Here is a 24,330-nt window from a genome sequence, read left to right as displayed (position 1 = left end):
TGTGAGCGAGGCGGCCATGCTGGGGAGGGGAACATACAGGGAAAATACAGCGAGCTATGGGAAAAGTACTAATGGATAAACAAATTGGAGGTTGAAAATACATGGACAGTTTTGGCAGAAAGGTCAGGTCGGCATTGTGGCTGAGGTGATTTGTTATGCTGAAATGCACCGGTCCCAAAAGGAAGATGATGCAGTGAATAACTATGCACTCATCTCTCTCCCTCCTTCCAAGTAGAAGACAATGGATGGAAACCCACTTATGGGAAAGCCATATACATCGAGGATGATATTCAACCAGCATATACCGTTTTAACCTTTTACTGTAATCTACAAGCAAATACCCAGTTTGTTAATGCATTGTGTGATGAAGTTTGATTTCATCATAAATGGAATCATTTTGGTGGAAATAGTCTTCAGGCTGATTTCTTTCCCACCGCCCCAGTGGAGACATTTGGGAAAGGCCGTATTTAAGCAGGTAGTGTTAGCTTGAATGTTATTTGAGCAAGTGTGAATGTTGAGGGAGTGGTAAAAGTGGCACCAGGACCCTACGCCTTATTTATATGTTCAATAAAGAAGAGTGTAAACAGATGTCTTAATAAAGACTCTGTTCATAATCACCTCCCTTTATGCTCCAATGTACAAAGAGAGCTTGTGTACTTTATATTGCTTCAATAAAGTGGTGCTAGGTATGATGACTGGACATCTGTACGTGGATAGAATGTGTGCATGGGGGAAAGAAATGTGAACCAGTGAAATAGATGTGGCTTTCCTCAGGGCAAATATATAAATGTAATATCTATTTTGTTGTGTTATAAACAACTGGCTAATTAGAAATTATGCCATTAAGTATCAACAATATAAAGCCTGGTTCACGCAGCAAGATAATTAGGCAGATTTTTCAGTCAATCTTTCGAAAGAAGCCCCAATTATCACAATGGCTCTAAAGATAATGTTAGGAGATGTGCCTGCTGTAGGTGGAGAGCTAAGATTGATCTAGTCCACTCAGGAGGATGTTGGAGCTGCTGACTTCAAATTGGGGAAATTCAAAATGTTAGAGTGTCGTGGACTGGTATTCTATCATGCGAGGTGTTCCCCCACAGGACAATTGAGCATGCAGCTTGTTGAATGTGACTAGCAGCCAATCAGAAAGCGAGGTGACAGAAGCACAAAGGAAAATCCTAAATACAGATGACAAAACAACTGTCACGATGCACCAGAAGGTTCAATGGATGTTGTATTGTGTTTTCCGAGTTAAAAATAGTTCACCAAGTATCACCATTGCTTCCTCCTCATCAAGTCAAATTCTTTTGTACAGCACATTTCATATGTGCCGTTCAAAGTGCTTTACTTCATAAAAACATCATACATTCACTACTTATGAAAAAAGCAATAAAGGGCGTGCTGTGGTGGCGTAGGGGATAGCGCGACCCACATTTGGAGGCCTCGAGTCCTCGACGCAGCTGTCACGGGTTCGATTCCCGGACCCATCAACTTTTACCGCATGTCTTTACCCCTCTCCTTCCCCCTTTCCTGTCAGTCTATTTTCAAATAAGGGCATTAGAGTCCACAAAAGACCCCCTGGAGGGGAGAAAAAAAAAGAAAAAAGAAATGAATATTTCAATCTGTTAAATGCCATCATCAAAACCATCAAGCAAGAACACATCAAATATGTTGATCAATGTTCGACTCACTACTAATCAAAGGCAGCTCTAAACAGGAGGGTGATGTTTGCTGATGCCAAAGTTCTGAAAGATATTTATTAAGTTCTCTGTTTTGTGCAGACATTATGTTGGTTCACATATGACTTTTTTCATGACTGAATGATTGAGATCAGAATGAACTTAACAGGCATAAAAACATTCCTCTGAATTCAAAATAAATGGAAGTCAAAACCACTTTCCATCAGTACAAGAAAGTGTGACTCCTCTGTGATTCCTCAAAAGAAATATATAAAGAAATGGCAGTTGACTATTGCATGTTTTTTTTTATCATTATTGTTAAAGCCCCTAAATGAGTGCTTCAAAGAACCAATGAGTTGTCAGTGACATGGCACCAGCAAATGACCGCCCTCGTCTCTTTACAAGTCTCTAGACATTTTGTGTTACGAACCTTTTGCAAATTCAGCTCTGCTCTTTATCACCCAGTCTCGTCAACCGAAACAAATCAACAACTGCTCAGTGTTATTGAACCCCAGAGCAGTCTTTCTTGCATTCAACCATGACTTGACAGGCAACCGAGTAATAATGTATTCATAGTAATCTTTTCTGTTGGAACACAAATGACCTGCTGTTCTTCTCATCTCCAAACTTGATGAGGCCGTGCCCCCCACCGACATGCGGCACCTCCCAGAGATGGGATGCACACATCAATAAGGAGCACCCCAAACTATGTTCACTCCTGGCCTGATGCACACAAGGACATATTTCAAAGTCACTCTGACAGCAAATCAATATCAGATTTAAAATGAGAATTTACCTTTTTAAGATGAAGGATACTATTTGACAAGCAAAATTCCCTTCAAGGCACAAAACTGAATTAATGGACTGTCAGCACCCAACAGTTCAACAAGTCACTAATAGACAAGTCTTAGTAGAGTCCGAAGGGTTATTTTCTTGCAACTCAAGTTGAGGCTTCAAAGTCAAGCTACTATCTCTTATTTCAGTTCAAATGACAATGAGATTAAACATTTCTTCCATTTTAATATAACCACACAATAAGAACAGATTAGGCTTGAACAAAAGATTTGTCAGGGAGTAAAGACTTCATTATATGTACAACTTGAAGCAATTTAGGAACTAAGATGCATACAGACATACATGTGGAATAAATCAAGGTCGAAAGACAAATTAAATTTGTCTGGCTTTAACATAAAGAAGGGTTTTTTAAAAAGCACATTAATAACTCTCCTAGGTTCCATATGGAAAAAATGTTCTTTATAAAGAAGATCTGATAAAATGATCATTTTTTTTCTGCATCAAAAGAATGTGTATGCAGTCTTTAATCAGAGTGCTGACCGGTTTTGGGATGTGATCCAGTACAGCTTCTAAGCCAAAATTTGCTTTGGACATCAACACATGCAGGGGGGAAAAACTCGGCCAATGTTTATAGCTATTGTTCATATATTAATGGCAGATTGACGGGCATATCACGAACTCAATTTATCCCCAGTCGCAGCAGGCAAATGATTCTAATTCAAACAGATTGATGATTGAGAACAGAATGATGAATTAAGCCATGAAAAGAACCATCAAGCAGACATTGCTTAGTAAATGACCTTGGAGAAAAGAACACAAAAGACTTTTGCCTTTTTAAATTTATATTCCATCTCTTTTCCAATTCCCCATTAGCCTGTAAACAATTCAGTTACAGTCACTATTGGTTTCTGTGATGAATTATTGAATTTTAATTGAGTTAAAATGCCAATAAAGCAATAATAACTCAAGAAAAGCCAGCAAACTCTTAAGTTTATTATCCAATGTCATATTTAATGCCATATTTAGGATAGTAACGATCAACATCAGGGAAAAGGTAAAACTGTACCTGCTGACTGATGATTTTGGTGGTGGCATTTGACAAAATGTAATATTTTTTGCATGTTTCATAATTGGTGAATGTATGATGCTTATATGATGTAAAGCACTTTGTACTGCCTTGTTACTGAAAATGTGTTTTACAGATAAACTTGACTGTGTATGGACTTGTTGGTTCTGGTTTATATGCAAACAAAACTCTGACACACATGGGAATCATTATACAAGCTTCCTAAGAGTTGCATTATGAAGCACAGAAATGCAGATGTGACATCATGGTGCAAGGAACCATTCATGCTGTTACCATGGCTTGTTAGATTAAATCTAATATGGTAGCAGTATGCCCACAGCGATGAGAGATATAAGTGGTAGTATTTATAGGATGCTGATACTTTGGGTTCTTATTTAGGGTTGTAATTAAATCAGTTATTGCTGTGGTCCCTCTACTGGTAAATATCTCTTTTGTGCCACTAAATACCACCATTAATTATTCTATAGGAAAGAAATGTTTGAGCAGGAAAAGTCCCCTACGCTCAACAGGAGATTAACCCCGTCTGAGAAACTGGTACCATTATGCTCCCGCCTGACACCATTACGCCATCCACCCCCTTACGACTGCTGCTTACTGCCTGCCATGAGCCCTATGTCCCTTACTGTATTGACGAAGGTCAGAGTCACAGTGTGAAAGCTCATTATATGGTTTCCCGGATGGATTTCATTTACAGCTCATTGGGACTCTGTCATGGCAAGCATATGCATGCTGCTCATTCAAAGTCCCTCAGTATGGGGTCACACTGCTCTAAGTCTGCCATTGACAATATGTGTTTTGTTATGGCTGAAATGAGTCTGATAATTATTTTTAGCAATATATTGGGTAATTTTCAGAAGACAAAAATGGATATATGCACACTATTTCTTGTCATTTACATCCTGCATGCACTGACTATAAAAATGTAAAAACTCCCAGTGACTAGTCAAAAAAAATTGATACAAGCAGAGATTATGAAAAAGTTGGACAAATGCTCGCAGCAGGTTAATGTAGCTACATTCTCAGTCCATCTGATTTGCTGGTAAAGTGGCTTCCCTGTTTTGTCTAACAATTTTTCACCTAAGATAGTGTCTTGTAAAAGTATCATGATTTCCTTGAACACTTTCACATTTTGTCAAAACTCATTCATTTCGATACTTTTATTTAAATTTTACTTATTATTACTTATATTATTTTAACAATAATATAATTTTTTTCTTTTCCTTTTCTTGTAATATTTCTCTTTTTCTTTTCACCAACTTATTTTATTATTGTTTTTGTACAGCACTTTGGTCCGGTTTTAAACCCGTTTTTAAAATACTAAATCATTGACAAGCAAAGTAGTGAAAAACTGCAAAGAAGAAAGGAACTCCATACTTCATGGTTTACTTTTTTTCAGAACCATTCCAGACAGTATGTTTAGGGTTGTTGTTCATACTGAAAGATGAACATTCACCTCAGTCAGAAGTTCTTTGTGGCCTCTAGAAAGTTTTGCCACTTTTGCCACCCTTTCAGATTTATTTTCTCTGCCTGGCTTTTCTTGGTACTTCTATCAAGGCCAGATTTGACTAGGAGTTTCCTTGTTGAGAGACTGCGTCTTCAGCTTCCTAGTCTCTGCTGTCTTGGTTGGCTGGCAGTTGTGACATACTCTTTCAATTTTTAGATGATAAGTTAAACAGGTCTCTGTGAGATGTTTCAAACTTTTGATAAATAAACTAACCCTGCTCTACACCTCTATGCATATCTTTGCCAGATGTCTTGCAGCTGTTCTAGCAGAAAAGGGGATTTTAAAGCCTTTTCAATAATAATAAACAAATAAAAATGCAAGCCACACTTTTCAGATATTATTTCTAAAGCAATATTGAAAAACTCGCATGATTGTGGTTCAACGCAACACAAAAATCAGTACTTTGATTTGAGTACATAAAATATACAGGTTTGTATCTGGAACTTGACAAGATGTAAAAAAAAAAAACCTAAAAAAAATCATGGTGTGAATACTTATACTGTACATGGAGTGGTCTCAAGGGCACATGGCTAGAAATAGACTGGGACATTGTTCCTTCACCTCTATTTTCTAGTTCATACGATTGACTACCTGAAAACAGGGAATGGTGACAACTTTCTTTCTGAAATGCTTGTTTATGTGCAGGAATTGAGTCCTGTACAAGACGGTGCTGAAATACGTCTTCGTTTGACCCTCAGCTTAACATCTGCATGTCAGATAGAAGATTGAAAGTCTTTTTGATGTCTCATTTTCAGTTACCTTTCACTGCTACTACTGTTCATCTCAAGGACAAACAAATGACCGGCAGCTGCCAAACACAGGTGAGGTTAAGTCAAATCATTTTATGGAGGAGTGAAAATATTGGAGCTTACCAGAATAGAACTCAGAATAAAGCCTGGAAATGCAAATGTTTTTTTCATCCAGACTTGAAAAATACTCCAAAATGCCTTTAATACATTTCAGTTTACAATTTACACCCTCGGCTTTAGTTATGCACACAAAACGTCTACAGCGGAAAGAAAGAAAGAAACACATTTTATTGGTTTGACAACGAAATGCCTCACAAGTACCTCACAAGTGGTACTGTATATGAAAATGATAGCTTTCAGTTTTAAAAATTTAATATAAGAAGAAACGCTCCATTTTTTTTTTCCAACTGCGTTAACAACCAATCCAAACTTTTATAACAAGGATGAATTGGCCAGGGTTGGAGTTAAAACTTTCTGAGCTATTGATGTTCTGCTAGCTCCGCTTCATTTAAAAATACATCACAGGGTTCACCCTTGAAAAAAAAAAAAAAAAAAACCTTTGGCAGACACAGACAAAGCAACTGACAGCCATGGACCTTTGTCGGGCCCAATTTGTTAGAGGTACATGCAGGTAGGAGGTGTCCTGTCTTGTTCCTGTTAACATGCATGCCCATTAGGCAATAGACAGGGCTTGTTCTTTGTCTTGGAAGAACAAGAAATTAAAATCTGTGCAAAGTCAAATGCAAAGCAAGAAGATTATGTTCCCCGAGGCTGTGAAATTAAGTCATGAGTTTTCAAACTTCAGCCCCTTTGGAGCCCTACATGTGCTTCATGGTTATAAAAGAGATGAGAAAAATCTGTTCTTTCAGCTTAGTAAACTTTACACATGCAGATTTGTGATAGCTTTGTTGTTTGTGGCCAGAAAACATTTCGATTCAAGTAATCTTTTAAATTTTCCAACATGATCCTTATGAGAGTAATATTACCCCTCTTAAGACCAGAACTGTATAAATGCCACGTGAAATTGTTTGAATATTTATTTATTTATTGCTGCAAAATTTTTAAAAATTGAAGCACTTCTTCAGTGCTGCTGTATTTTTGAATTTTATTGTATTGCCCTTTCATATGATGACAAAGTTATTCATCTATCTATCCATATACATATCTGAAACAAAGTTTATAAATTTACATTTGTATGAACAGCCATGGAATGTTTGAAAGTTGTAGATACCTGCTTGAGTCTGATTAGCTATTCATTTCCACTTTTGGAGATTAATTTTAAACCTATATAAAATTAAGTTATTGAAAGAGTAAGATTTTGACTAGTTTTAATCTTTCCATAGAAGCCCACCTAATCAAAGTTATCTGTTTCTTTAAGGCAAACAGATTGAGGTAAAAGCCGAACTGAATTATTTTGCTGCAGGTTTTGAATCTTTCTCCTATTAACATTGTACCTTACACAATGTGTAAGCTTTACAAAAATAAATCTCCTGAATTGCTGTCCTGCATATTTAAAAGTGCAGCATACAGTTTGATCATCAGCTAGGTTAGGCTGCCACAATTAGTTTTCAAGCACATCAAAACATATCAAGTCACAGCGCAAAGTTTTAAATATGAAACACTGCAAAATCAACATATACAAATTCTACAGCAATCACTTATCGTGTCTCATGAGGCGCTATGCAGATGATCCGTCTACACTGATGAAGACCTGCTTACTGAACAAATCTGACCTACTTTATGATTACTTCAGTAAAACTTACTTGTCTACTTGGAGGTACTCTTAAACTGGGTATAGGGTACTGGCCCAGTTATTACTTACTTCCAGATCATAAAGCATGGACAAAAGTGAACAACTCAGCGACATGATGGCAAAAGTAAAGTAGCCGGTCCTGCTGACATAGAACACTATGAATTTTACACAAGTCATTAAAATAAAAATGCACAAAAAGACATTAAAGGCAGCACAACTTTAGATGCAAGACGTGATGTAACACGAATGCGTTTCACTTTTAGAAATGATATCATATGTGGCAAGACAGGAACACTATGCTCATTAGTCCCATTTCTATACCTTCTCAATCCTTTCAGGGTCACAACAGGGTTATTGCCTCTCTGCAAAGTCAAAAAATGCACCAACACACACTCTCACTTAAAGGCAATTGATTTTGGAAGGTTAATCCAAAATGCATCAATTTATACAGTTGAAGGAAGTCAGAGCACCCAGAGAGAATCCAAATATACAAATGGATGCAATTCAAACAATACACAAATACACATGAGTTGGGATTCAAATCCTGGATCTCTTTTTTTTTGCTATGATGAACTAGTGCAGCTTAAAATATTGTGTAGACGAATAATAATTGGGTGAAATTGTATGTACACAATAAAAAATACCATGTTGAGCCGTTTCCATAGAACCCTGGTTTGCATGATGTGTCCTTCAGCTATTATGACTTTACAAGGAAGGATACTGCATGAAAATAAGGTGGCGTAATTACAGCCATGAGTCAAAACCTCTTTTTTTAAAAGGTTTAGAATCCATGAGTGAAATATGATATAATTTATTAAATTCATATTGCTCAGAGCAGCTCACATGAAAACTGTTGTTATATAATCTAAAGACAATATTATGTTATCATATCTGCCCACAACGGACACCTGAGAGCTTGTGCAATATTGTTCAAACTATGGTTTGTTTAGTTATGCGTCAAAGTTGGCCTCTCCGTTCAAAGTAGAGCTGGAACAGCAAGTCTAATATCTGGTTCAGTGTGTGAAAATGTCCGCTGTGGAAAGTTAAGGGTGTGTTCTTCATTTTTTGATTTCCCAGAGAGAGAGTCCTCTTACAGTTTTATTTTCCAACGAAACAAAATGTTATGTTGCACAATCACTGTGTCGTGTTAGAAGAAAAATCTCTCCTGGAATATGACTGACTGAGAAAACTAGACAATATATGAACAGCAAAAAACATTTGATGCATTTAGGGAGTTCTGTTATTGGAGGCATTTCAGTTATTTCAAATAATGATTTTCTTTGTTAAGGGAATAACGCTGTCTAAACCTAAAAATGCAATTCCTCAACAGTGATACATAACCATTATTAACCACTTGATTTTTTTTTTTATTACAGACATACCTATAAAAATTAATCAATAAAAAAACACTGCTACCATAATAATCACAATTCTCCATCTCACATTTGCCAAGAAACATCCTGGTGAATTTTAGGAAAATATTCTGTATTGTAGACTGACAAAAAAAAAAAAAAGAACTTTTTGGAAAGTTTGCGTCATGGTACGTCTGGTATAAAACTAACACCGTTTCTGTAAAGGAATATCGCATCTACATTCGTACACAGGGTAGCACTTCTCTGCTGACAGGGTCCAAAGAGGATTATGGCTGGGTATTTTTCAAGAATTGGGCTCAGACCTTTAGTTCAAGTTAAAGGAATAACATTGTATTAGACCTATGAATGAATATCACTGAAATTGATACAAAGGACTAGCGAATGCTTTTGGCAATATAGTGTATCTCAAGAGTGATGGCATTACCCATGAAAACAAAGAGAATCAATTTTTTAGGGTTTATCTCTGAACCGTGTTTCTACCGCTTTCATTAGACTTCATGAGGTTGAACAATGTCAAAGAAAGCACAAGCTGCACTTTTATGAGAACTCATAAACGAGTTGTGCTTTAGTCATGCACAGTATAGTCTCCTTTTAAATTTTAGGCTGTTATACAAATGGTGACTCAATCAGTTGCCACCTGCAGGCAAAGCATAGGTATTACAATATTGTTGGTTCAAGACTAATTGCAGCTTAGGACATACAGTATGTAGCTGGTCCTTTCATTTTCCACAAAAACTGTCCAAATGTCCCCTTACTCTTGTGAATCTTACATTTTTTTATTGTCATGTCAGCTGGCTGTATCTTTGCACGCCTAGTTTTCACAGTGAAATACTTTTGTGAAACTCATTAAGCCATCTTTATATGAGACAAATGTCTTGCATTACTAAACCAGATGAATAAGAAGGCTTATTTAAGAGAGGCACCTGAAGCTAAACTGTGAAAATCCGATGATCAAATCCAACATGAGCCTCAGGCTTCAAATGGTGGTTCAAACTTTAACAGAGGAGTCAAATGCATCCAGACAAGATTTTGAAAAACCAGTACAACACATGTAGAGTTAGACCACATCATAACAGTACTGCAATTTAATTTTCTCATATATCTGCATCCCCACAGAGATTAAAAAAGAATCTGCTTGATTAGTCTGTCTTGATGCACTAACACTTCTTGACCAATTGTTCTTTGCCAACCTCAAAGTATTTAATATCCTGACTAAGTCATCTGGAACAAATAAGTCCATTCATACTGAAAAGATATTAAAAGGCTTTGACTTGGGATGACTCACATCACAGTGATAATGTATCTTTAGGGAAGGACAGTTTAGACTACAAAAATGCTCTACAACAGCCCAAAAATATATCCGTAGCTAAACCTTCGTTTGTCTGCAGGTCGACTCGCCAAGCTGCACACAGCGCTCAGGGCAGAGACAGACATGCTGGTTCAAACTATATAACAGGCCTTGCTGACATTGATTGTGTCAACCATAGGAGGGAATCATTCACAAGTGATATCAGGCCAGGAAACAAACATGACAGTCAGGGAAGGAGAAAAAGGAAGACGACAGGGAAGCTTGAAGAGCGCTCCCATGAAATATGTATGCAAGCATGACATTTCATGGTGATGAACAGCTCCGTCTTTCCTCTGTAGCTTCCATGAATGAAGGGCAGAGTGTGGAGTAAGACTGCAAACACTTCTGTTCATTACCTTTTAGTTCATATTTTCAAGAATAGGCAGAAAAAAATACTTCAAATTCAAGTTTTCCACTTTTAACTAAACTAAAAAACTAAAAGTTTTAGTATCAAAGGATCATTTGAAGATACCATACCAACTTTATTTATGAAGCACTTGATACACCGATAGGACCAAAGTGCTATACACAATCATAAAATACAATGCAACTGAAGATGGACGATTTACAAACCGTTCACCATTTTCCATGAGACAAACTTCTATTGGAGCTCTGTGGCTTAATACAAAAGACCAAAAATATATTTCTCATTAATCTGCAGACCAATTAGTTAATATAGTCTGTATGTAATTTAATCTAGCTGTTGTGTTAACACCTCAGTAAATTCTAAGAGAACACAAATGAACAAAGAGCATCATAAAAACCAAGGAAAAAAGCAGACGCATCTGGGAATCCAGTCTTGAGAACATATTTTCAAATCAGGTCTTGACTCTGTCTCAGATGTGCTGTAGAGTGAATACCCGCCCCCTTCACTCCCCCGAAAAAATAAGTCAAAATCAGAGCTGATTTTAAGCAGCAGCCTAAAGTAAAATCCCATGGCTGCATTTAAATGCAACAAATAAAGTTTTATACTTCAAAGATTTTTGTGCTGCCTCCTGTGCCCCTACATGTTGAAGATAAGAAAACAAGTGGGAGAAATATTTTCCAATGCAAATATATGGAGGTAAAACAAGTAGAAGGAAAGAACGGTAAGGCACCTCCACCTACTCGCCCTAATGCTAAGTCAGTTAACATGTAGCTAGATATATGCGTCCCTCAGAGTTGTCTGGTTTTTTAAAAATTTGTCAGATTAGGGTCTCCTTATATACAAGTTTGGCATAAACTAAATAAAACTAATGTTTTTGTTTTACCAGAGACAGGAAAAGTTGCCCATCCAGGTGATGGACAGAGATAAATACATTGCAATCCTAGGGAACAAAACACATGCTTGTGGTTGCAAAGCATTTGAGACTTGAACAGAAGTTCACCTTCCTGCGGGAAAATGGCCTTAAACATACAGAGTTAGAGTGAAATGGTTTAAATCAAAGCATTTTCTTGTTTTAAAATGGACCAAAGCCCAGACCTAAATCAAATTGAAAGTCTGTGGAAAGACTTGAAAACTGATGTCCAAACATATTCTTTGTCCAATCTTGCTGAGCTTCAGCTCTTTTACAAAGAAGAAAAAACGCATCTCTAGATGTGCAAAGCTGGTGAAGACATACCCCAAATGACTTTCAGCTCTACAATGCGTTGACTCAAGGAATCTAAAGATGCCTGCAAAGCATAATTAAGATAATCTAATTTGAAAAGGAAATTGAAAGCCTATTATACTTCAGTGTTTTTCAGACATGGTACTGCCTTTAATCCTCCTCTTTTGTCATTTTTCTAAGAATCAATTGAAAAACATGCTGTCCAGAACAAAACAAAAAAAAGGTAAATTTAATGAACAACAGATCAAGGCAAATGGGAGGAGCTTCCCAACTTCATGCTTAATTTATGTTTCCATTTCTGGCCGTGCAAGCAGTATTCCACACATAAAGCAAAGCGGATTTGTTACCATTTTTGTTGTTTTTTGCATGCAGCACAATTAGCGTTCATAAAACAGGTCGAATTCTGAATGCATGTGTGTGCAAATACATGCATGTCTTAATGTAATAGCAGAAAGAATAGTGTCCAAAATGTCACAAAAAACAAAAGTTGCTGTTTAAAGCTGTACTGTGTAGTTAGTTTTTTTTTTTTTTTTTTTTTTTTTATCAGAACTGTTGCTGCTCTACATTGTTTTCTGCTACTACTTTTTGCATACTGGCAGTGTTTCACTATTGCAATGTCTGCTCTTTACAATGAGTGGCAAGTGCAGTGAGTTAAGGGTCAACGCCCTCCATTAGCCAAAGACCAATTTAAAAGGCTGACCTAACATAAGCAAAAATACAAAACACATAAGTGAGAGCTTAACATTTTTTGGAACATTGTTATTAACTGTGTAGCCACTTCTCTGTTACTTCACTGAACAAGTAATGGTTCTGATTTCCAACTAAAGGTATAGCATGTTTCTTCATAGTACTGTGACTGTGATCTTAAACAAAGGACATGTGAAGAACTTAATGCATACTGATCAGACCAAAAACAACAAAATATTACGAAACAATTTTGAGAAGAGTCTGAAGCATCGCAGAATGTGTGCAACCTGAGAAAACTTCCTCAGCTCTCTTTTCTTCCTTTGTTGAAAGATAAAAAGGATACGCGCTTTAAGAAGAGTCACTTCACAGCGCTTCCTCTCGTCATTTATCTCAATCAGCACAGATGACCGTGACGCATGTATATCTGCATACATCCTGCCAGCACAGATCACCGCTGCCTTTGTCAGTCGCACGCACAAACACGGCGGCTATAATGGCTTCTCGCCGTGTCTGCGGCCCCATGGGAGAGACACAACAAGGCAAACGTCTGACAAGGAAGAACTGATGATGAATAAATGAACATCTTCCACTTGCTTCATCTCTGGTTCAACACTATTGCCCTTGCTGGTAATTAATTCCCAGGGTTCCACAGTGAGCATCGTGACTTCCAGAGTTTTTTTTTCTTTGTTTTTTTTTTTTCTTTTTTCAGCATGCAACAAAAAGTCAAAGTAGCTCCTTGTATGAGAGTCACCAACTTCCCTAAATACTGTGGTGTTTTTACTGAATCTCACCCTTCAGTGAGCAAAGCACTTGTCATGAGCCCCAGATGAAAGAGTTGGCATCACAAATCAAGGAAAAAACACAAGCGGTTTCACTTAAATGTTTCTTTAAAGTTCTCAAACTGTTTTCTCCATTTACTGCTGAGATGTCAGTTTGACTGAGACGATTATAAGCAGGTTTCCTATTAAGCTCAAATGAGCAAGAAGAGTTCAGTGCAGTCCTGGAACTCACCCATAATGGAATAACTTAAGTGGCAGCTTTTAAAAAGTTATGATTCCAAAAACCGCAAATATTTTTTTTGCAATACAATCCTTACAGCTTAAAGTCTTTTTAATCAGATGCCAGAGAAAGTGGGGCTGTAAAATAAATGAAAATATGACAGCTACTTTACAGAGGAACAACACAATGACAACATTTGTAATTAGTCCAGAATTTCCTTAATAGTTTCTTTCTTCTCACTTATCACAACGTCCTAACATTCTCCAAGATCATATTGGTCACCAGAATCTGCACCAGCGGTGACTTAGTAAATAGTTAAAATCCATCCAGGTGTCCAAGCAAGTGACACCTGGATGGACTGAATGCATAACATCTAAAATATCATACACTTAACATATTCTGCAATGAAGTACTGCCTTTTAGTTGCAACGTAGCTCCTACTAATATTGCAATGACAATCGTGATTCAAAATTTACAAAAAATTATCAAGTTCAGAGCAGAAGACCAAGTTTCCAATTTGACGTGGCCAACGAAGAGCATGAAGGGAAAACCCAACAGGAGGGACTGAAAAAAACTCCAGGTCGACCAAAAGATCAGGAGGATCTGCTAAAGACTGAATGAACCGGGAGGATTATTTATTCAAGGAGGGTGATTACTGGGACAATGAGCATAAAACTTTGATTAAGTGAGAGTGGAGCAGCTGTAAGGGAGAATGAACAGAGCAGTAACTGCACAAGATATCACAATAAATCAATTCTTTATTGTTTAAATTTCTCTCTGGGGAATTTAAAAAGTTTAAGAAAAATTTTAAAGTTTGGAATAGAACCAGATTTTCCCCATTACACATTTTCTCGTCCACTCCGTGATATTTAGAATGTTGGTTACAATGATCTATCCCAGATATGGGAAATGTCTGTGCAGGGCCGGCCCAAGGCATAAGCAAACTAAGCAGCTGCTTAGGGCCCCCAGGCCACCAAGGGGCACTCCATAAAGAGTATTTCCGCTCTTACAGGAGCTGATTTTGATATGAATTTTTTTTGTCTGAAATGTTGCTAAATGCAGCAAGAAAGTCGCTGAGTTGGCAACAGTGACTTTCTTAAGTCACTGTTAACAATAACTGAACGTTTGCAGTTATTGTCAGGCGGGCCCCACCGGGCCCACATGACCCGGTGGGCCGGTCTGTCAATCACACCTCTCACTGTAGAGCAGAAGAGGAGAGAGACTGATTTATAAAGCTTTGCTGACAAAAATAAGATCAGGGGATAAGATCAGCTTTACATGCAAGTATCAGCCGATCACGATCCCCCAAAATTAAGGAAATCGGCGCCAAGAGATCAACTGGTCGATAAATCAGTGGACAATAAATGTATCCTATATTATACATGTATATATTGTAAACAGCACTGCAAGAGATGCAATAAGTTTATAGCAGGTGTGTGAATGATCTAATGATCGGACTGCTGATTGCAGCCAGCCCACATTGTTGGGCTCCAAAACCAAATTTCGCTTAGGGTCCCATGGAGGCTTGGGCCGGCCCTGAGTCTGTGGCAAATACGTATCTCAATACATTTGTATATCATAATTTCATTCATTTGAACACATATTTTAAAACATGTACACAGTGTGATATATCCATCCATCGTCTATACCCGCCTGTCTTTGCAAGGCCATAAGGATGGGTGCTGCCCATCTTCAGTAGCCAATGGGCGAGAGGTGGGGCACACCCTTGGCAGAGTGTCACAAGACAGGGTGATGTAAGTGTTAATTTCTGTTCCATTTAATTATTATGGACTACAGATCCAAATTTCAGTTCATCAGAAGAACCGGAATATTACAAAAGATCTATAAAATATGATTTTTAATATAGAAATGTTACATTATGACTATGTTGGTATACACAATCAATTGTAAGATGACTGTGTTGGCCGCAGTTAAGCAAGCACCTTATACAGGGAGGAAATGCTACAAAAAAAGTCATTTCTTGAGCAAGCAGTATCAAGTTAAGTGGTTGGAAATGTGCAGCACAAAAGGAAGTAGAGGTATACTACGCCTTTGAGAGGATTCAAGAGTTTGGAGGAGACTCACAAAGCATGAAGTGCAGCAGGAGTCAAGAGTTTCAAGAGTCATCACACAGGATAGATCCAGCACATGGTACAATCATCATCCAGAGTAAAGAATGCATATATTTATGAGTCTTGGTTTTTAAACTGATTTATGTAAATAACTTGATTGTCTTTGCAACCAACACTGATCATGAAAGACGAACCTGTAGGTTGCTTAAAAGATGTGGTGGCTTAAATCCAGCTGCAAATGAAGGAATTAGATCAATTATCAATTTATACATCAACCACACAATACCATTATCTGATTTTACTTCAGATAACATGCTGCATATATACGCATTTAAAGACTGAAAAAAGTGAGATTTTTCAATTCGAGGAATATATTTCAAAGGAAAACAAAGCTAAATGAATGAATGAATGGAATATAAGCATAAAGCAAGTATCTTTATGTTTCCCAAAGCTCTTACCTTCGGCAGAGTGAACCTTGTCACACATCAACCAGCAGACAGTCAAAGTCTGAAGTGCTGTCAGAATAAACTTCAGACTCCTCTTGCTCTGGATGCTCATGATGCTGAAGCGTCTCTAATGCAGCTCAACCATCATACAGCCACAAGTCCGGCAACAGCTGATCTTCAAGAGCCGGCCCACCCTCCCCGAAATAAAAAGAAAGGGACTTCCTGAAATATGATCAAGTGCGCTAGCAAGCGGCGCGTCAGGGAGCCCTAATAACAGCTGGTTCAACTCGGCGCGTCTTTGCTCATTCAACGAGATTATCCAGAGGAAGAGAATCCTCCTGGCGAAAATTAACAGAAAATGGTGGGGGGATTGAAATGTTGGAAAAACAGGACAACATTAACAGAGACTCAAGCCGCTTCAGTCTTAATCGCCCACTAGAATAACATTTAATTCCCAAGCAGTTACTGACGAGAAGTGTTGCCTCATGAGTAGAGACCATGTGCTTCTCTGAGGAGACTCTTGGTCCTAAAACCAGATGACTGAGGCAGCTGCCTCAAGTTAGATACAAGAAAGACGCAACATCCGGTTAGAATTTTCAAAGTAAAAGATACCTTTTTCTTCAAAGTTATTTTTGACGAATTAATCTACATAAGATATAATTTGTTTTGATTTGCCATGTTTATTTATTGATCTTGTCAGAATTTTAGAAAATTTTTATGTTTGCCTTTAAAACTAAATTGAGTGGTTTGTTTTTAACTGGGGCCAGAAATAACACCATAAAATAATTTTATCAAATTATGTTTCCAAAAAAATAAATAAAAGTGTATAAAATAAGATTTATTTAGAAACTTCAATCAGATCTGTGTTGCCATAATGGCCCCAAGAGCTCACACAGAATAAATATCCTAAAAACAACAGACATAAAATTTTCTTTGGATGAGAATAATTTTAAAATTGCAGTTGCACTTTCAGAATTGTGCATTTAATAAAATAACTGGAAAATAAATTTCCATATAACAATGATGCAAGCATAATAAGAAAAAAACTTGTATGTTTCAACTAATAAGCAAAGAAATGTATTAAAGTGAGAACACCTGAGGTGGTTTATGAATTTTTGACATGTACAAGTTTTCTTTTACATATGGCAACAATATAGCGACATATCAAAAATGTTGTCTGGACATTTTTGATATGTCCAGGCGAAGCTGCAGTGTAGTGGGATGGAAGTATTTTCTTCCGTGATAAACATCTACTCCTGACCGAAAACTCCAAGAATCTTGTGGGAAAAAGTTTAATGATGTGATGAAACCAAAATTGAACCACTGACCACTGTTCTAAATAGTTTGTTTTACACAATAACAACTTATCACATTTCCAAAAGGACTCTGCATTTGGTGGTGGAAGCATTGTGGGTCTAGAATTACTTTTCTTCAGATGAAACTAGAAATTATTTCAAGGTGGGTAAAACCCGGAGCAGCTCCAAATGCCATATAAATGCCAGTTTCAACCCAACCCTTCAAATGTTTACAAGAAAGCTGTGAGTCCTAGTAAAAATCCAAACAACAAAAGAACGACTTCACTAGTGGAAAATTTGAGTTTTGAAATGGCTAAGCTGAGTCCAGTTAAATTTGACAGAAAGTATTTGGGATGATGTAAAGAAGTGCTGTGGGAGATGTCCTCACACTCTGACAGATTTAAAGAAGTCAGAGTCAAACTCTGAGCCAGTTCGTAGTGTCCTCACACAGACTCCAAGGAACAGTAAATGCTAAAGTTGAAACAAAATCGGATTTCTGTAGGCTTTATTTGCCTTGTATTCTGTTTTTTTTGTAGTGTGTTCTTTTTTTACCAGTGGAATTGATACATGTAAAAGTAATAAGAATTGATAAATGTAAAAGTAATAAATGTTCCAAAATGATGTATTTTGTTCTCATTTTTACATCAGAATTCTAGCATTTTAACAGGCATCTTACATCCACGGCGCCTTTCCACAAAGATCAGTTGTTCAAGTGTGAGGGTTTTTAATTCTTTAAAATAATGTGTTTGTTTTTATTTAACATTTATAAGAATTGAAAGAAAATACAAAATACAATTTAATACATTATGTAATGCAATATATTATACTTTATATGGAAAAGTTTATCTTACACAGATTAAAATGAGAAAGAAACTATTTTTAACAAACCCAAACTGTTCATGTGAGTTTCACACTTTATTTTGAAGTTAGCAAAGCAACTGCTTTCCGGCATCTTTCTAGCCCTACATTAGCTTTACCTCTCACATTTTTATTGCCTGTTGCTGAGACCACTGCTTGAATAAGGTACTTTATATACCAGGTATCTGGAACCAATCATATTTTGGATTATCAGAAATAAATGCACATGTAGGCATTTTTGAAAATACAGAAAAGGCAAATAAACAAAGCTTTAGCTAAAATGGTGATTAGTATCCAGACAGTGGGGCAGGTACAGATGCTGACAGTACCTAGTCCAACACTGTTGCTGTGCAAATGCAGTTTGGTAGAGAGGTGTAGAATTGATTTCCTGTTTGAATATAAATTTGAAATACAATATGAAATGAAAAAAATATCTCCCATTTATATTTAGCCATAGAATCCCACTTTCATCCCAAGTGATTCTACTTTTTGCTGTGCTTTATTAGACAAGTCTATAGGAAGAGGCACTTCTGCCATTAAGTACATGTACTTTTTGTTTATTTCCCCTACAGAACGTAGACAACTCATTATTTGATTAGTAGTTACTCTTTCTAGAACTGAGCATTGACAGAGTAATTTATGCATTTATTTTGTGTACTTGCCATTTCATTGTTCAATAGAATCAGCATTTGGCTGTGTCACTTTCTTCAAGAAAACTATTGACAGAGTTATTTGCTGACTTACTTTATTCACACTGTTCAGTTTTTTTGTGCTGAGTTGTGTCTCTTTTTCTGAAAAAAAAGGTGTATTAGTGCTACAACCCTTGTTATCCCTCTTTATTTATCTTTTCATTAAAAGTATCTCTACCTGATTTTATGATTAACCGCATCTCTGCAGTAATAGGAACTATTAGTGGTGTCATTGGTGCCATTAACTATGTGTATTCTCTTGTTTTCTTTCCAAATGCTAAATAAGGGCTTCTTTCTTTTTGTGTGATCTTTGTCTATTTATTCCCCCACATATTGGACCTGTTTGTTTTGTAAGCTAAATTCTGATTACATTTGTTGTGAATTGTTGTGAGCTAAAATCTATTGAACTGAATTGAAAATCTGTTCAGTAAGGACAAAATTAAAAGGTGTGTAATATATTATTGCAACTGAATAAATATTTACAAGTTTCATTCATTTTTTTAACAAACTCCAGGATCTTGTTGAACGATCGCCTGTTCTTCAGCACATTATTTGCGGCTCAAAACACTCGTTTTTAAATATGCAGTTTTGAGGACAGAAACCCATTACAAAACAAATGCAGTGACAAAGGCTCCATTCAGCTGCAATGTCCCCTGACACTGAGAAGAGGTCGCATTCCTCCATCCATGGGCTAATCGCTGGCACTGAACGACAACTCCTGAGACATTCCCTTTGCTTATTTTTTGTGTAATTGGGAAGACTGTCGAAGATTTTCCCCGAATCGGACTGTGAAGGATTATGAATATTTTGTCTTGCAGCCCTGTTTCACATCACATGAAGTCATGTGAATGTGACTGTACCAGGATGTCAGTGAAAGTGTTACTCATCCCATGATGTGAGGTAATCTGGCAAAGGCAAATTACATTAAAGTAGCCGGGACGGCAGAGGGAAATGCAGGACTGTGATATTTGTAATGTAACTCCAACGCTATGGGCACGCAAGTACATTTAACATATTTATTTTATGTAAGAGGGATGAGAGCAAGAGCAAAGTCTGACTTGACAGTCAGCGGCCCGGGATTTAGTCAGAGGGAGAAGCTTAAGGGGGCTCTGAGAGTACAGCAGCAGGTGAGCTTTAAAAGGATTATTTCCTACTTCAGGAGTGAAGTAAACAGTCTCAAGAGAGATACTGGTAATTGGGGGGATTGCTGTGGTTGGTAGATTGTTGGAGGTGAGTATTTGACTAGTCTAGCCGATCTAGCAGCCTAACTGTTGAAGATCAAACAGACAGATGGATGTTGGTCCACTGAGGTTGTGCCTTAGATTAGTAGTGATGTCTAGGTCAAGAGGTTTTCCAGTTATTCCTAAAGGGATTGGAGACAAGTGGTAGCCAAAGGATCAAAACGGCTCTGTGGGGAAGGTAAGAGTTAACTTCTTAATACAGAATTCAAAAACACAAAGAAACATCAATGACTTACTCTGAATCACCTACAAGAAGGGCTGGAATACCTGTGTTTTTGCCTTTTCCTTGTAGGCTGGAGAAGTAGCAGCAGAAGGTGGTAGGTTATCCAGGCAGCAGTTTCAAGAAGAGCTGCCAGAAGAGTGCCAAGTAGGAGAGGAAAGGAATCAAAGTAGTATACCTCCAGACAGAGACTATGGAAACTGATGTCAACAGACAAGGGTCAAAACATGAACAACAAATCTGATTTCTGGAAAGGAGAGATGACAAGGTTTGTATCAGACTGATCAGATGAAGACAAACACACCCTGACATGAAAAGAGGAAAAGAGAAAGACACACCCCAACATCTCTGTTGATGTACCAATATCACGGCATAGTGATAAAGTTGGTAGCATTGTTGCCTTGCAGCTAGAAGGTCCTGGGTTTCAATTCTGGCATAGAGTCTTTCCGCATGGAGTTTGCATGTGTGTATGCGTAGAAGGGATAGATTTCCATCTGGTTTCCGTTTTAAAAAATACAAGTCAGCTGCAACTCATTAAAAAATTATAACGCCAGAGTCCAGATCAACACCAAGACCAACACACCCATCCTTAAACTACTGCCTTGGTTCTCTTTTTGTAAAACAGATTTAAAAAATAATCTTACTAAGGGTCTGTAAGATATAGATGGCTGTGGATCTATTTACATTTCAGAGCTGTTGGTCAGGTTAGCTGCAAAGACTCCTTAGGTCTTTATAGATTTGTTAACTTTATAACAGATCTATAATCTGTTAAGGTAGCATAACAAAGCAAGTTAAGGTAGCATTTAGTTTCTTTTTTGTTTCTCAGTTCTGTGCTGAAACAGCCAGATTCATGACAGAAACCAAGATAGGATACTGCCGACTTCCCATAAAAGGTCAATGATTACTAACTACATTGGTTAAATTCTATCATATCTTGGCTATTAATGTTAAAATTATTTTTTGCAGTTTCCTTTTGTTTCTGTTAAGATGTTTTTTAGTATTTATTCATTTATTTCTTTACTTTATTGGAAATATCTTTTCCAATGATGATATTTATTCGAATGATATACATCTGTTCTTTCTGTCATGTAGTGCGGGTGTAGGTGGTGAGGCAGATGCAGTAGACCCAGGATGCAGTGAGAAATGATGGTTTTAATGAAAAAATGAAGTCAAAACAGTCCAAAAACACAGGCAACATGACTGAGCCGAAGCCAGGGCTCAAAGCAACTGGTTTTACAAATGGACACATGTAGGACTCAAAGCACGTTAGACGAGGACCCGACAAAGACACAGACACACAGGTGACACTAAATATACAGGGGGGTAATCAGGGAATGAGAAACACCTGGGAGTAATCAAAGGGAGGACAGGACAACAGGAAGACTCAGGGACACAGAAAACTCTAAATAAATACACAGAAAAACACAGAACATGACACTTTTGTATTCCTGTAAAGTCCTTCAAATTGCTTTGCATATGAATGGTTCTAACTCAATAACTCAATAGGTCCAATCTTACTTATCATATTTTGTTGTTTCAGAAAACAAAATTCCTTTAAATTTGCTCAACAGCGTGTTTTTGTTTATCACTGTGGACAGGAGTGGGGTCAAGATGGGGGGGACAAGTAGCAGCAGCTGATTTTAAGTGGCCTCTGTGGGACTTTAAGGATTTGGTGTGGATTTACCTCCTAGATTCTAGAAAAGCAGCTGTCAATAAATCAATTGAGTTTCATGAAAAGAAAAAAGTGGAAGACAAATAGAGTTGTCTTAAGATATGCATTGATGTTTTCATTTGTAATACACTGCTGTCAGAGGTTAGCATGCTCTCCTTTTATCCAATATGCAATCAGTAAGTTAGTTACTTTGTTAATAAAAAAGTTTCTGAATCAGGGAAACAAATACTTGAATGATTGAAATGCTCTACATAGCAGAAAGCCTGTAAGAGATTATCTTCTTGATGTTCTACAATAAGGAAACTCACACATGTGTTCCACAAGTCTGAGATTTTGCACAGGATCTGGAGTGGTGTTAGGGTATCAGGCTCCCTTTACAGGACCATCTGTATCCTGTTGCACCGTCTCCCCAGCCTGCGTTATCAGCAGTGTGGGCGGAGAGGCTGTGTGTGTTTGCGTGGCCATGAATGGTGGCAATGCACTCTCCCACTGAATCACCTTTTGTTTCACCAGGAACGCAGGCCTCATACACTTGACACAATGAGACTGTTCAGGGGTCCTGTTCAGGATGAGACACAGTGTGTGTATGGTGTGTGAGAAGCAAAAATTATAATCCTTTGGGCAACTAAAACTCAAGTCTTTGAACTGTTTACAGTAAGAGGAAACACAAAATAGCACCACCTCTACATGCTGAAAATCCTATTAAAGTGTGCTCCTAAGCCGCAGCTTTTCTTAAACATCTTGGCATCTTGGCAAACGTGTGGCACAGGAGAACTATTTGACAATAGTGACCTCTAGTGGATTAACAGAATCATCACCAGGATAAGAAAAAAATTCACAATTAAGGAAACCAAACTTCTTTCTAAATAGAACAAGAGGTCTAGATTAAATATGAAAATCACAAAGGAATATTGCAGTATCCATGTAATCACATTATAGCTAACAAATTTAAATATGTTCTTTCAAAACTTTAGATATTAAACTAACTTGAAGTGCAGTTACAAATAACTGAAAAGGAATGAAAGGTCAGCTAATAACATATTTCATTTAGTTCACATTCTCTACAAGTTGAAAACTAAAGTTTGCATGTAGCACATGCTGAAATAGTGGGAACTTAAATAGTTGACAAATGTTCAAAACAGTCTCTCAACAGAAATTGGCAAATCAGAGGCTAAGTCCATTGTAAACAGTTATATTTGGGATGGTTGGGGCTCGGTGTCTAAAGCAGTTGCCTTGCAATTTGAGAGTAGTGTGTTTGATTCCTCCTGTGACATGTCGGTGGAGTTAAGTGTCCAGGGCAAGACACTTAACTCTGAGTTGCCTACCAATTAATGTATAAATGTGTGTGAATGGGTGAATGTGGCCATAGTGCTAAAAGCTTTCAATTGTCAGTGTGACTAGAAAAGCTCAATATAGATTAACTTGACTTGCATCATTTGGAATTTGAATTTTTATGACAGATTTGCACAATATTTAAAGAACAAACCGCATGCAGAAAACATAATTAATAACAAACAGGGTGAAAGTACATATGTGCATCACATAATGCACATTTGGTTGAAGATATGTTGCAAATAATGTGTAAGCAGAATAATGTTCTTACTATAATCACCCAGAATATGTAATATATATATAAAACAAACATGTAAAAATTTTATTTTCTCTGGAACAAATCTGTTATCAGTTTCTTCTGCCACCAACATGCTGTTGATTATTTTCTTAACATTTTTAAAATGTAGCATCTTCATTAATGGAGTTTTGTTAATTTTTTCCCCCTATCTGTGTGTTTTTTCCAGTCGAGTAGGTAAATGCACCAAAGAACAAGAAGACCTCAGGGATTTATAAAATAACATTAAATGACAAACAGTATAATAAAAACTACAGAAGAAAGCCAACAGGTCACAGATAAGTTGTGGTAAGGTTTAAAGCCAGGTTGGGTTATGAGACAATGACCAAAGCTTTGAAGATTTCACAGAGCTCTGTTCTATATGAGTATGGCACAACTGTCAGCCTACCAGGACAAAATTCTTTTTTGAAGGAACTATAGGAAATAGTGTTTGCAGAAAACAAGTGAAAGAAGGTACTCTGGTCAGATAAGACCAAAACTTACTGAAAACCTAATATTGCACAAATTTCCACTGGACTATCACATGAAATTCTAATGAAATATATTGGAGTTTGTGTACAGTGTGGGTGAGTTCAGGTGGTATGAATAATTTTGCAACCATACCACATTTTGAGGAAAAGAAATGTAAGGCTGTACAAAGAGTGAAC

General features: G+C 37.2%; 1 protein-coding gene across 2 annotated transcripts in view; it reads right to left on the bottom strand.

Moving 5' to 3' along the window:
• LOC102229297 (disintegrin and metalloproteinase domain-containing protein 12-like) overlaps positions 1-16,561 on the bottom strand; it is a 104,183-nt gene extending 87,622 nt beyond the window's left edge. For both annotated transcript variants that reach the window (XM_023341527.1, XM_023341528.1), the window contains exon 1: positions 16,094-16,561. In XM_023341527.1, coding sequence (XP_023197295.1) covers positions 16,094-16,193 — 100 coding nt within the window. In that variant the 5' untranslated portion in view covers positions 16,194-16,561. The remainder of the gene's footprint in view (positions 1-16,093) is intronic.
• Between the last annotated feature and the right edge of the window lie 7,769 nt (positions 16,562-24,330).

The sequence above is a fragment of the Xiphophorus maculatus genome, chromosome 10 (genome assembly GCF_002775205.1).
Source record: "Xiphophorus maculatus strain JP 163 A chromosome 10, X_maculatus-5.0-male, whole genome shotgun sequence".
Classification (NCBI taxonomy): Eukaryota; Metazoa; Chordata; class Actinopteri; order Cyprinodontiformes; family Poeciliidae; genus Xiphophorus; species Xiphophorus maculatus.
Note: the sequence above shows the minus strand (reverse complement) of the source record. Positions and strands in the feature narration are given on the sequence as shown.